Source organism: Embiotoca jacksoni, unplaced genomic scaffold, assembly GCF_022577435.1.
Source record: "Embiotoca jacksoni isolate LCO1_2020_lvr unplaced genomic scaffold, fEmbJac1.0.p SCAF_12, whole genome shotgun sequence".
In the NCBI taxonomy this organism is placed as follows: domain Eukaryota; kingdom Metazoa; phylum Chordata; class Actinopteri; family Embiotocidae; genus Embiotoca; species Embiotoca jacksoni.
The window spans coordinates 2802501-2817573 of record NW_027185252.1 but is presented as its reverse complement, the minus strand read 5'-3'; the positions used below and the strand labels follow the sequence as shown (position 1 = coordinate 2817573).

At 44.7% G+C, this 15073-nt stretch overlaps 1 protein-coding gene across 7 annotated transcripts in view; it reads right to left on the bottom strand.

Moving 5' to 3' along the window:
* ehbp1 (EH domain binding protein 1) overlaps nt 1–15073 on the bottom strand; it is a 137865-nt gene that overhangs the window by 9795 nt on the left and 112997 nt on the right. For all 7 annotated transcript variants that reach the window (XM_069144214.1, XM_069144212.1, XM_069144215.1 and 4 more), the window contains 2 exons: nt 1237–1336; nt 249–322 (listed from right to left, as the gene is read on the bottom strand). In XM_069144214.1, the coding sequence (XP_069000315.1) occupies nt 249–322; nt 1237–1336 (174 nt within the window). The remainder of the gene's footprint in view (nt 1–248; nt 323–1236; nt 1337–15073) is intronic.

The following is a 15073-nucleotide window of genomic DNA, read 5'->3' as shown; positions in this document are numbered from 1 at the left end:
GAACCCCAACTGCACAATGAAAAGGGGTTTATTTGTAATGTTACTTTCAGTTGTTCAATCAGTAAGAAAAACAACAACTCAGCAGTGAAACCTGCTCGGTTGTAAAAAAACCCAACATGTAAGGTCACAAAAATGAGAGTTTTTCATGTTGCAACCAAGTAGACCACACTGGAAACCCAAACCTTTGCAGCCTCGCTGTGTGTGTGTGTGTGTGTGTGTGTGTGTGTGTGTGTGTGTGTGTGTCTTACCCTCGATGGCCATCATGGCTCTCAGCTCTCTGTTCAGCAGTTCGAAGCGTCTCTCCAGATCGTGCTCTTTCTCCCTGTGGCAAGTCGGGGAAAAAAAGAGACACACACACACACACACACACACACACACACACACCAAAGTTCATCAATATGTTAATGACTAAATCATTAAGTACTTAAAGAAACCTGCAATAAACATCGATTCAGCTACTCGCCTGAACCTTCTCCGGCTTCGCATTAATCTACTGCACATAACTGATACTCATAGTGCGCTCACACAGCCCTGGGTGAACACGTGTGTGTGTGTGTGTGTGTGTACAGGAAAAGATGGAGAAACAAAAAGATAAAGAAATAAATGTGTATCTGCCGACATGCCTCGTGCATGTGTGGTCCCTTTCGTGTGTGTGTGCGCAGCACAAATTGAATTCTTTCCTCTTTCAGCCATATTAAAAAATGAGCTAATTCGGCCCCTAATAGAATTTGTCCTTCACAGGCGCCTTTTTCTCTTCGCCTCCACAAAGGGAGAACAGAAAGGGCTAATAATCAGCCCTTCTGTCAATTGGCCACTTTAAAAGCCTCCCCTTTCCCACGACATAATGTGATTATGAATACTTCAATCTCTGCTCCACTTGCACACTTTGAAATCCCAACAGCCGCAAATGAAGAAGAAGAAAAAAAAAAAGAAGGTCGGCGTGTACGAGTGCGTGTGTCCACCTGTCGCAGCTGACCACATACAAAGAGACTAGAGATAGAGTAGCGATCGCCACATTTTTATTGATTTCATATCCCATCCACATGTAAATCAATGAGCGGATAGACAGAAGGTGGGGTGAATGGAGTGGCAGCTTCAACGACTGGGATCTGACGCTGCGGCCGTGTTTGCTGGTTTTTAATGTCCGGTTGTGAACGGATGCTGTCGAGATTTTTCCCACTTATAATAATAAAAAGTAAAATAATGAAATGATGACGAGAGGAGGATAGTACGTACAGCAGAGAGAGCTGGTTCTGTCGTCTGATGAGGGCGTTCTTCTTGTTCACCAGCATGAACCACTCCTGCATCATGGCCTCCTCCTCCTCCTTGTTGTTGCCTGGAAAGGACACACAATCACACAACGTTTCAAGAATGTCACGAGCTGTTGTTTCCACGGCTACCTTTAAAAAAAAAAAAAAAAATAAATAAAAAAATCATAAAGATGCATAAAAACAGGGGGGGGGTAAAGACCTCCGTTACAGCAGACTGAACCCGACATGAACGGAGGATATACCATGTGAAGAGGCACATGAAAGAGATGAGGCAGATAAACGGCCCCGAGCCGCTGCGGAATCACTGAGTCCACCGGATATTCGTGTGCGTGTGTAAATACGCCGCTCTCTTATGTTCCTTGTGTAAACATTCACATACTTCACACCATGTCTTCACAACGTCAATACGGCTTCAGCCTGGGTGGGATTAACTCGGCGATTACCGTCGAGCGCCTTTTTTTTTTTTTTTTTAACGGAGTGGAGCCTCTCACTGTAGGGCAATACGTATCCCACCAATCACTCAGCGGGCCTTCAAAAAAAACAACAAAAAAACACGTCTCTGGATATTCTCTGCCGCTTAGTGTAATACCTTGCTCAGTACACAGAGAGCTAGCAAGGCTCAGATGCATGGCTAATGTAAGCTTCGCCCACGCCTGGGGCTAAAGCTCTGCGCTGTAACTTACTTACAAGGCACAATGGGATGCGCACAGCCGATGCAGAGAAAGCACATTGAATGGAAACCGTCGAATGTTAGCCAGGTGACGGGAGCGGCCTCTGTCGCGTTTGACCAGGAGGGGAAGCTGAGCGGAGTTTGAGCTGCTGATTTGACTCTAAAACATGGAAAAGAGGGCTGGAACCTCCCGAACTGACTAACAGGTGTTTGAATGCAGAAAAACACACGAGCATAAGATAATTCAACGTTTTCTGCTGGTTTATCTTCAATTACAACTGGTTAACAAACACAAAACCTTCTAATGCATTCGTATTTACTAATTTATGTGGCTGAAATAACAATTATTTCCTTCCCATTTGATTTATTAATGACCAGAGATAAACTATATGATCTCTATAATTGGTGAGCGAGTCTAGAGTGGACAGAAGCAACATTAATTTGCTTAAATGCGCATTGAAGGTCACATTTAGTTGTAAAATACCTTTAAAATCATAAAATAGTTTCTTTCTGATTTCTTTTTTTTTTTTTGTATCTTTGAATTACAACCTTCATGTTCATCCTTTAGTCTAAATATATATGTGATATTTCCTGCGTAAATGAACTCGGCTGCTGTCGCTGAAACACTGTTTGCGTCTAGAATCGGCTGGAACGAGGTTTGTGGCACTTGAGGTCAGTTAAACAGCGGCGGCGGCATTAATCCGACACTCAGTGCGACTGTGAGGAGAAGAAATGGATGAAAACAGAGGAGGCGAGATGAAAGATGTTCTCAGGGCTTATGTTATTATCGCTTGCTGTTTTTTTCTTATCCTTTCTTAAGAGGAAGGTTCAGTGGCGGGGAAGCTACGACAGATATATCACAGCACAATTAACACTAAGAAGAGATTTATATTTATTAATTAAGGCCCACGTTGAATTTTTCAGTTGAGAAAAATAACCTCGGCGGCCGTTTTAAGGTGACGTTAACGTTTCTTTCATTTGCTGCCTGGGGGAAGTGCAGCATTTCTTTCTGAAGGATTCAAACTGCTGCTGATTTTAGTGTGACACGTTAAGTTTAATCATAATATTGTGCACCAGAAGACGATGACAACCTGTAGATAAATGAGTGATTCAGCTACTCGGGGCAGGAGAAGACCAAAAGAAAAATGATTTATCTGTTCGCTGCAGAGAGCGGCGAGTATCGGGCCTCTGCGTCATCGATGACAAAAGGCAGACATGTGGATGTGTGCGCGGACACCGGTGAGCGTGTGGACATTTGTGATACTCTGAGCCAGCAGATGTATGTAATTTCATTTAGGAGGGGGGGGGAGGAGGGAGGAAGAAGAAGAAAAAAAACCGAGCGAATGAAAGAAAGCTTCGGGATTTAGCGGAATCGGGGGCTCGTGGATTACTGTAGTCAACTTTGAAATGGACGACACTCGGAGGGGGGATAAAGCCGGCGCTGACAGGTCATTGTGCTGCCTCGAAGTCAAATAAAACAAGCAAATAATAATGGCAAATATTAAGCTCCTGTGACATTGTGGCGAGGCGGGTTGGAAGACGAGGGGGGATTATAAAGCTATATCCCCCACCGCTAGCCAGCCAGCAGCTACCAGCCAACCACCGGCCGCATTTTGTGAAAGGGAGGGAGGGGGAGGGAGGAAGGGAGGGAGGGAAGGAGGGGGAGGAAAGGAGGAGAGGGAAGAGAAAGGCAGGGAGGTCAGAGGAAAGGTAGGATAAAGGAGAGGAGGGAGGAGAAAAGGGTGTAAGAAAGGGTAGAAGGAAGGAGAAAGGGAGAGATGAGGGTGGTGTGTGTGTGTGTGTGGGGGGGGGGGAGGTGGGGGGGAATAAGGACGGGCAGGTGAGCGATGGGATGGAGGCAGAGAGGCAGGACGAGTGGCGCAGGACACTCGACAGCTGCTCAGCATCCACCTCCCTTCAGTCAACCTCTCCAGGGTTGAACTTTGACCTCCAGATGCTGCCCGACTCTTAAAGAGACAGAGGAGCAGAGTCACTGGATCCAAAACTCTCTCTAATCAATTCAAAATTAATAATAGGAAAACATTTTAGAGTCGACAACTAAAAATCAGCTTTTTTTTTTTTTTTTTTTTTTTGCTTATTGGTCAAAATAATGTTCGTACAATTAATTTTTTACAAGTGTTTTTGTTACGTTTTGTTTTTTGTTGCAGATATTTTTAATAGTTGACCAGAACTAATGATTGAAAGAGGTCATTCTGTCATTTATTGATCGATTTAATTGGATTATCTGTCTTACATTTAACCTTTAAAATGTCAGAACATAATGAGAAATAAAATATTAAAGAAATAATATTGAGTAAATAATACAAATAAAGTAAGAAGGGGCTTCTTTGATTCTTTGATTATTAGCACGAGGTTTAGATCATTGAATCAGTTCATTAGCTAAACTGCTTTATGTTATGAAAGTATTAAAGGTTCAGGAAAAATCAAGGCAACAAACAGAAAAATTAATTAACAGCAACGGCTGTTTCAGTTTTGTATGATACGAATGCTGCGAAATGTATAAATGAATCTCTGATGCGTCGCTGAGGGTTCGATTGTTTTCATTGGCTGCGCTGTAACGAGCATATGTGAAGAGTGACAACAACAGAGCGGGAAACAGCTGAACGTTGTGTTGTGTGAAGACAAATGGTGTAAATGTCCCTGGCAGAGCAGCGCTGACACTGTGTCTGTGAATCCAGCCTTTGGCTCCGAGGCGCCGCGGATCCATGCTGGCTCTCGGGGGGGCCATCTTGGATCAAAGCATCTGGCGCTTTTTGGCAGGTTGCATTCTGGGTCTTTGCTCGCTCGACTCACGCGCCACTTCTCGGTGCTCGACACCGGAGCGGGGCAGAGCGGACGGAGACGGGCCAAAGAGACAGAGGCGATAAATTTGGCAGCGGGACAATGTTTGATCAGGACATCAAAGGGTTAGCTGAATATGTGTCTGACGGAGATTCGCCGGGTTTCCCCCACCTGCAGGAAACTTTATCGTCGTTAATATCGTGTTTGGTGCTACCTCGGCTATCAGCGGTGGGAAACACAGAAGATACAATCACCTCATGACACACACAGAGCTGTGATACAACTGATAGACATATCCCAACAACCCTTCTATCTGATTGCCTGTCTCCCTCTTCTCTTGTTTCACTCACTGGGTCTCTCTCTCTCTCTCACACACACACACACACACACACACACACACACACACACACACACACACACACACACACACACCCCTGCGTTCCTTAAAGGCATGCAGAAAAAGGCTGCTCGGCATAGGTCACCGCATTTGTGTGCATCCATAGGAGAGATAGTAAGAGACAGAAATAAGGAAAAAAGTAAAGAAATAAAAAAAGGGTGAAAAAAAAAAAAAAAAAAAAAAAAAAAAAACAGAGAGCCTCTGTAGCCAAATAAGATTAAGATAGCCATCTTGGCCACTGTTCCTTTCAGTGTAGATAGGAATAATGAAACCCACCCTGAGGTGCTCCAACTGCTGCTGCTGGCCGGCTGAATTAACTGTACAATGTGAGGTCTCAATAAATGCAAAAGGGAGAGTTTTAGAGAGTAAATATGAATTGATTTGGGAATATTCTGGAGTATAAAGAGCAGGTAACCAGTCTTTGTTTATAGGCAAAGAGTTTGACGCTACAAGTTTTAAAAGGTTTTTTTTTCTCCTTCATCTTTTCTCAAAGTGTTTATCGATCGGTGACTAAAGCGTCCGACGACACGCCGCACTGCAGCGGGAAAAGTGCAATTAGTGATAATGTTTGTTTAATTAATCTTTTTATCTATGAAAGTAGTGAAAATATTGATCACAACAGTCCAAGGTGAACGGCTTGTTTTTGTCTGGCCACCTTCTTTCGTCTAATCCGAAGGTTTTTCAGTTGTGCAAAACTCGCAAATGTTTTGTCTTTTATGTCTAAAAACTAACTGGTTAAGATAACCAAACTAGTTTTCTGTCATTTTATTGTAAAACTGACCGGGCGCTGAGTTGCAGAGGTCAATATTTTGACCTTTTTTGACCTTCCAGTTACGAGGCAGCCTTTCGACCGTGAACCCATCTGACAAGTCATTTGTTCAAATATTTTTGGACGAGCAGGATATCCTGCGTCCGTCCTCCATCCAGAAAACTTCTCCCCTCTGTGCCCTGAATGAGGGAGCTTGGATAACAGAGCAAAATGAATGAGACAGAAAGAGAAACACATTAAAAGCTGTGATCACAGCACGTTCATCTCATTTCTTATCCCACCATTTTGTCATTTAATCCAATAGCTGCTAATCCAATTTGTCTATCGGACATGTAAAAAGGCGGGGAGGATGAGGAGGGGGAAGGAGAGGAGGAGGGGAGGGGAGGAGAAAAGAGCCCAACTTCTCCCTTTTCTGTGTTCAAGTCACTTTTCACCATCGCGCTTTATTTGTGTGCGGTTTTATTTGTTCTCCGTCCGACCGTCTTGATATCAGCGGGGATCAGGGAAGATGAAAGCCAAAGACGCATGAAAGGAAATGAGAAAAAAGGAGGAATAAAGAAAAATAAAAAAAAAAATAAAAAGAACAGGATGAACATTGTTTCCTGTGATTAGGTAAGAGCTCGTTAAAAGGCTGTCACTGCGGTGACGTGAATATGCATGACAGGGGCCGGCCTAATCAGAGAGGTCTGTGGTGAGGACCGGAGGGGGAAGAGGAGGGAGGGGGGGGGGAGGGGAGGGGGGGCGGCGTGTAAGTAGCCTACTGAAGACTTGATTTAATTAATGTGAGTGGAGGAGTGTCTTGTTAGGACGGAGACGGAGAGCGAGACTGGAAGGGTTCAGGGAGCTCCCGCGTTCAGCTTCGGCCTCAAAACGTTATCAAAAAACCCTTTTGGAGCCAAATTTCGTCGTCTTTCTTCCCATTAAAGTGCAACAGTTGCTACAAAATACACAACTCGGCAACATTACACCACTCGGGATACGTGTAACAATCAACCCCACCCCCTCCCCTCCCCTCCCACCTCCACCGAGCGAGCCTACTCTACATTGCACATGTGATTCCTCTTTTCTATTCTGCTCTCTACTTGGAGTGCTGCTGAGGGTAGTTTCTTTTTTTCCCCCCTTGTACGAGGCCTTTTTAGCCGCCCTCAATGGCAACAATGGTGCCGGCGTATAGAGCAGATTCCTGCTTTATTGAACCTGTGTATAATGTCTGGTGAATGGAGCACATTAACCGATTCACACTCACCTCTCTTTCCCTTCCTTTACACCCCCCCTCCCCCTTCCCTCCCTCCAGACAGAAAAAAAAAAGAGAAAAGTAAAATAAAAAAACCAAAAAAAAAAACCCTCCTCTCACACTGAGGCACAATGAGTGCCTTTTCCACTGGTGTCATTTGTCAACCACTGCTTGCTTTTTAATTTACAAAAGAGGTGGAGGTAGGAGAGAGAGCGAGCGAGAGAGCTGGAAGAGCAGCAGCGCAGAGTTTTGAAGGCAGTGAGGTGAATTAGTGAATAAATGGGGGCGGCGGAAATATTTGTTTCTAGTTACACATCATACTGACAGCTCAGGTCCATCGTTCAGTCGGTATGTCGGATAAGAAACCGCACGATCCTGAAGCTGAATTTAAGGTGAAAGATCCTCAAGTCATTATATTTGATGCCATAATTTATGATCACATGTTAAAAGCAGGATAATAGTGCTCGTTTGTTTGTTCCAAAGATTCGGCCCACGTTGGTCGTTGTGAACTGATCACGAACCTCGTCGTATGTCTGTCTATTGAGTCTAATGGTGATTAGGCCTGTCGTAATTATTACATTATAACCTGATTGCAAATATTTGAGCTGACCACAATCATTGTGAATAATTGTTAAAACTGTTTCCATTATGTATAAAACATCTGGAAGAAGCGAACATGAATTCCATATTTCCATCACAGTTTCCGTGTAGTTTTCCACAGTTGAAGGTTGAATCGTTGCTCTTCTGGTGACCTCATCTTGTTGTACCTTCTTCTTCTGCTGTGGTTTAATGGCAGCTTAACCAACTGTTCACCTTCAGGAGCTGAAGTTATATTTGACCGACCGCATTAATGATGAGGATCTACTGACATTAACCTCATGGATGCAAATCCAACCGCCACAGCCAGTAAATCATTAAACTATGATCAGGGTTTAACTATAACAGTGGCACAAGTTGTATACTGATGCAAGTAGGAGAATACGAGATTATTTATTATCTTTATCTTCTCCAATGAACCCATCCTTTACGAGCCATTTCTCAGACACTGATATGTGAATTTCAATTGTTTCCAAGTCATTTTCTTATCTGGAGAACAAAACTTTTCATTCGAGACACGGAATAATTATTGTGATCCAATATTCCTGATTGCAGAAGTGAGCGCTGTTCCAGTTTTGCCTGTTATCGTGCAGTCCTGATAACGAGCCGTGTTTCAGAGGGCGATGAACTCCGGATGGTAGAAAGTGGGAATATAAAAGCCTTTTTTTTTTTTTTTTACGAGCAGGACGGTGCACACACTCGGCTCCGCCGTTCAAAACGTTTATATTCAACAACGATAGGTTCGTCTTTCCTCTTTCTCTCACTCACACACACACACACACACACACACACACACACACACACACACACACACACACACACACACACACACACACCGCTGGGCAAACACATTTGACCTCAGAGCTAACAGTAGACCAACCTCCAGACACCTCTCATTCCTCCACTTCAGAGGTTAAGGAGGGGTGGGGCGGCCGGGGCAAACACAGTTCACATAATAGACTGACTCTGGAGATGAAATGTTCATATTAGGAGGCTTCATTTTCTACACACACACACGCTGAGACACACATTTTCTGTTGCTTGTACCAGGGGGAAGGAGAAAGAGCGTATTTGCACAAGAGAAGAGAATTTTCACCACCTTCCCATTTGAAGTATTTTAATATTGAAATTCAAATGTGTGTTCATGAGTTGAACTTAAGTATTTGATTTTAAATGGAAAAGGACTAAAATGTTGAAAAAAACAAAACGCCATTCCCGGACTGTTTTTCTATTTGTCTAGCAGAACCAGCCAAGCCATGACAATCACACATATACTGTACACTCCTCCGCCTCGAATCACCCCCCCTCTCCTTCCCCCGAGCATCTCCTCCTCCTCCTCCCCTCCTCCCCCCCACCCCCTCCACTCCATCAAATTGTGTTTTTGCCACAAATCAATAAACATTATCAGAGAGTGGCAGACTATGGGCTGGTGGAGGCAGCCTCTGTCTGTTAAAGCCCAGACCGCCCTGTCTCTATCGCAGCCTGGGTGAGAAGGCCAGGAGGAAATGGAAAGACACACAAACACACACAAGAGACAGAAACAACGTGACATCCACAAACACACACACACACACACACACACACACACACACACACACACACACACACAAAAATACATGTAACGGGGGACTTAAAATAAACACAAGATGGAAGCCGAACACATAAGACACAGAGCCACAATTACACACAGACACGGTTGCTGATCAAACAGCGGGTGTTCGGTGCATGTATCGCCCCACAGAGAGCGATTTCTAACACATCCACACAAACCGAGACACAGACAGTAGAAAACAATCAAAGTGAGCAGACTGGAAAGGAGAAGAACAGCAGCGGAGCATTGAGGTGTTTAACAATAATCCTGACGGTGCAGCAACCGGCTGTTTGGACCACGCCACTCAATAAGAAATTAAAAGAAAGAATGAAGAAGAAGAAGAAAAAAAAAAAAATCAGACGAAAGTCAACAGGGACTTTAAACACTCCCTAAACCATTAAGGCCGCTGTATCACCACTCTATGGCTGTCAGCTCACTTTAGCTTCGGCGTCAGGAATCCTCGCTCTCTCCCAACCATTTAACGGAGCTCTAAATAAGATGATTTTCAACCTGTCCCTACTTAGCTCGGGGCTGGAAAAAGGAAAAATCAGGGGGCCCTGCCATACACCATTTCTCAATTACCTTTCTCATTATTGTCACCCGTGTTCATTACGACTATTATCATCCTTCCCTTTCTGTAGCACCCCCCCCCCCCCACACACACTTTAGGCTAGCTTAGCCCGCCGTGGCTGTCGTGTTTGGATGAAGAGAGAGCGAGGAGAGCGGCAGAATCGAGAGCTTTTTCGCGAGGCCGGAGCACTTCAGGTAATTAATATAGCGAGAGGGGGGCAGACGAGAGGAGACGGAGAACATGCGAGTGTACGTACGGCCTTGTGTGTGTGTGTGTGTGTGTGTGTGTGTGTGTGTGTGTGTGTGTTTGTGTGTGTTTTTGCTGAAGCGCCTGATTGGGGAGCTCACCTGCCGATACCCCCTAAAAGGTATTTCATTAGCGAACCTTTTACCATACAAGCAGAGCAACAAAGCCTCGGTTACGCCTGCCTCCACTCCAACTCGACAGGGCCCTCCAGGACGTCTGTAGCTGTGTGTGGGAAGAGTAAAGACGAGTGGAGGAGCAAGGAGGAGAGGCGAGGAGAGGCTATCCCCGTTCATAATCTCATGACAAAAGGCAAAAAAGGCATCATCCTATTACCAGCGTGATCTTCACCAGCTCCTGCTAGCTCCTTTCCACAGGGGGCTCTCCTTTATTATTAAGGTGAGTGGGTGATAGGGAGCAGGAGCGGCGCCTGGCGCCTCCCTATTAGCCCTGGGACAAGAGTAGGTATGAGGGTGTGGAGGGGGGAGACGAGAGACCCCATGCTAGGGTCTTGCTTGGAGTCTTTTTCAATTTTCCAGAATGAGAGCCTTTGCTTGGACCTTTTTTTTTGGGGGGGGGGGGGGGGGGGGGGGGGGGGGGGGCGCTTTTATTAGGCTTCAGTACTGCAACACAAAGTGGGCGAGATTCTTCAATCAACCAGCTCAATACCAACAGTGATGGTCACCGGGAAAACATCTCCGGCTCCACCTATTAACACTCATCTGTGGGTGATTCACGTTGCTGCTCGGCTCCGCTACGACCGTTAACGCGAGGGGACGGATCTTTGGAGGGAATACGTTTAGTTTAAGTTTCGTGAAAACTGCAGAACGAGCTGCTTCGCAGTCATTTTGTAATCCGGCCGAGTTTGCGGCCTCAAAGATAGTAAAGATTCAACCCCTAGTGGTCAATATTTCTTGATAATCTCATCTTTTGTTGTTTTGTTGGTGCATCAAATTAAGAAATCCTGAACATTTGGACTAATGCTCCAATAAAATAATTTTTGGTCCTCCATATGTTCCCTTGTTTGAGCTGAGTTGGAGGATAACAGCAGTAAACTGTGGGCATCCAGCAGCAGTGTGAGAGAGGAAAGAGACCGAGTGAGAGAAACAGAGATTAGTGTTGTTTTTTTTCTGCTCAAGTGTTTTGTCTTCTGCTCAGCGGGGGTGCTTGCCTCTAGCCTCAGGTTACACAGAGGAATTGTGGGAATTAAAAGTAGCCCGAGCTGTGTTTGTGAAGGACAGCGGTGCCAGGCTTGGTGTTAAAATGTGCTAAAGACTTGAAGCTGTGCACTACTTTGGTTCTTTTTTTTTTGGGGGGGGGGGGGCTTTGACTTTTACAAACTGGTGGCTGATGTCGAATATTTGTGATGTTGTTGCCTTAAACACACAAAGAAGTACACAGAGACGTTGAAGGCCAAATACTTGACGGAAATATGACGACTTGGTTGAAGACGGGAAATTAAATGAGGTGCGTTAGGCGAGCAACAGGTCGTCATAGCGACGCTACCGACGGGCCGATTTCAACTAGTTCAAAACAAAAGATCTTCTTTTGCAGTATGTTTACGTGGACTTCCAGCACCGATTTTAATATGATATCTGTATATTTTCAAGCTATTTATCTCGCAGAGTAATTAAAGTAATGTTTCCTTTGCTCTCTCTTAAAGTTTCTGAACACACACACACACACACACACACACACACACACACACACACACACACACACTCACGAACGCACACCGTCTCATCTGCAGAAAGTCTCAATTTTCAGTAATTCACTGTGTTAAGAGTAAAAATTTGATGGACCTTTAAAGGTGTTGAAAGTACAGACTGCGGATACTCAGGAGATGCACTCCTCGCGATTCCATCACCAGACAACCCACACACACAGACACACACACAGACACACACTCATCATCATCGTCCTCCTTTCTCCTCCGCAGCCCAGTAAAAAAAAAAAAAAAAAAGAGCCTGCGATGACCTGGGTGTGTAGCTTATTAACCTCTCCATCAGTTCTTATCAGCCAATGAATAGCCCAGTCATCTGCCCCTCCTCCTGAATCTGAGGGCGAAAAAATTTCTCCTCACGTCAGGGCTATAATTCAATCCACACACAAATCATTTAAGGTGCGCGTGCTCACACACACACACACATACACACACATACACACACACACACACACACACACACACACACACACACACACACACACAGAAAAAAGGGAGGGATCAGTGGAAACATTTTGTCAACCTTGGGTCTGGTGGGCTTCCAAAACTGGCGTGGACCAGATGTTACTCAAATTATCAACAATTGGAGGAGACAACAGAAGGGGTGTACATGTTGTGTGTGTGTGTGTGTGTGTGTGTGTGTTCCTGTGTGCCTGCCTGCTTGACTATATGTATGTGTGTGTGTGTGTGTGTGTGTGTGTGTGTGTGTGTGTGTGTGTGTGTGTGTGTGAGGGCCAGAATAAATTAATGGCTGATTTCTCCCCTTGCTTTGATGGCATTAAGAGCCCTCTTCTTCTGAATGTGGCGCGTTAAATGCTTTTCTCTCCTTCCCTCTTTCCATCCGTCTCTCCTCTCTTTTTTTTTTTTTTTTGACAAGCAGGGCCACCCAGCAGAAAGCAACTGATGCAAAACGCCGGAGTAATCTCCCCCTCCATCCACCACCAACACCCCCCCCCCCCCCTCCCCGCTATCTTTAGTCTTTGACACAGTAGCCATTATCTGTGGGATTTAGTTAAACCAAACCTTCATGTATTTGTTAGGCCTCGGGTTCGTTTTCTCTTCTGACTGCTCTGCTTGAGTGTGGCCAGGCTGGGAGGAGAGTGTGAGTGAGTGTGAGTGTATGTGTGTGTGTGTGTGTGTGTGTGTGTGTGTGTGTGTGTGTGTGTGTGTGTGGAGAGAGAGGGGGCGGGGGGGGGGGGGGGGGGGGATTACGTCACCAGTGCAGCTTGCTGGTAAATCGTAAAGAGGGGGTCTACAATGCCATCTAGCTGGTTTCTGGCTCCGGATTTTAAATATATTAAATTTGTAATCTTGTTTGTTCTGACCGAGACATTTAAATTTCATTATCAGGATTATTTTAACCATACTCAACAGATCGTGTTGTGATGTTTCTGTTCTGTCTTTTAACAATACCGAGTCCAAAACAACAAACCGAGAACAATATGTGTCAAATGAGATGTATAAAATCAATAGAAATCCAGACAAACTGAAGTGGGGCGCAACAATACACTGGATTTACTCTCAATATTCTCATAACAGCTATTAATAAAGAGTATGAATCCAGTGTGATTAAACTGATAAAGCTGCAACCAACGACCTGAACTGACATACTGATGCATTAGTTAGAGATAACTACGTAACCAGAAGTAACCGAGCCTCTTATGATGACATGCAACCAATATACAGACGGGCAGGAAGCCAATAACATCACGTTATTGCCATCTTCTGAAGAAAATAAACATTTTAAGTTTTGATCATTTTATGTAATTTGCTCATCTTAAAACTCATCTATAAATGCTTAAATAATCAGACTCCACAGGTGCTCAGTGGCCTCGGCATCCGTCATGAATGATCTGGTGCTCCTTTTCTATGCTGTGTTTCTGTTTTAATTGGTCTCGTATTGTTCTGTCTGCATTCTTTTGTTTAGTTTTGTGTTTTGAATGTGCACACTTGTTGTCGAGTTTGTGATCTGAACACTCTCATTTTGTTTGTTGTGACTTGAGTTTTACGTATTTTAAAGGCCCATCTAGGGACAAGGCCGAGTAAATTAGCTCAGGCTATAAATGCTGTGATGTGTGCCGTTGGTTTTCGCTGCATACTTGTACCTATACCTATAAACATTAAATGAATAAATGCTGCAATTTAGCAATACAGTACGCAGCAATATAATACAATACCGATGTACGAACACTGTTACAGAATCACTGTTGAAACTCGCCGATAAGCCGGGGCTCGGTGGGGCTAAACTGAGGTTAAGCCAGGTGGTTTAGCTCCCCGAGTGTGTGTTTACACACACACCGAGGTGTGAACCATTTGGGGAGCTTAGCGGGGTGGAGAGACACGAGTTGATTTAGTGCTAGTGTAAACCTCGGGACCTGTTGACGGCGTTAATTGGGACAGCTTTGCACAAACAGCATAAATCTGGAGGGATTGTGAGGACTCGCGGTGCTACAGGAGAATGTACACACCGGGACACAATGAAGTTCGGTGTCAAGTTACTTTTGTAGAAGATAAAACTGTCAAGAACCAAGAGCAGGCGTCAAAAGTCAGGGAAGATATTTAGTCTTCTTTAATCGGATATGTCACGATGCTTATTGTGTTTACAAAAGTAGAGGTAGTGTGTCCACGATAGTGTTAAAAAAAACCACACACAAAACACTGTTTGTTAACGGTGGGTTATAAACGACCGTGGGCGCACACACAGGTCACGACACTTATGAGACCGTTGTAGTGAAATTTCTGAATGAAAAAGAGTCTGTCAAACAGGGAGAGCAGTGATAACCCCCAGTAGAGGACGCCCCCCCCCCTTCCCCCACCTCAACCTGCTGACAGACAGCTGCAATGATTTTAGCATAAGTGGCTCCGCCTGCTCCATTAGCAAAGAGAGGGAGGAGGGTGTGTGTGTGTGTGTGTGTGTGTGTGTGTGTGTGTGTGTTTGTGTGTGTGTGTGTGTGTGTATGAGGATGGGGGGTGAGCTCAACCCCCCCCCGGGGTAGATGTTAGAACAAATTTGAGGGGTGTCATATTACACGCCTTGTGACAAGAGGCCGAGGGGAGGTGAACGATGAATTTACTTAATGAATTAATCTGCGGACCAGTAATGGCTCTGCTAACAACATTAGTCATCCTTCTTACATCTCTGTGCTGCGATTCAGCAGCTTCCTCCCCGTTGCACAATCATTTCATCCACTCCTTCATCATCTTC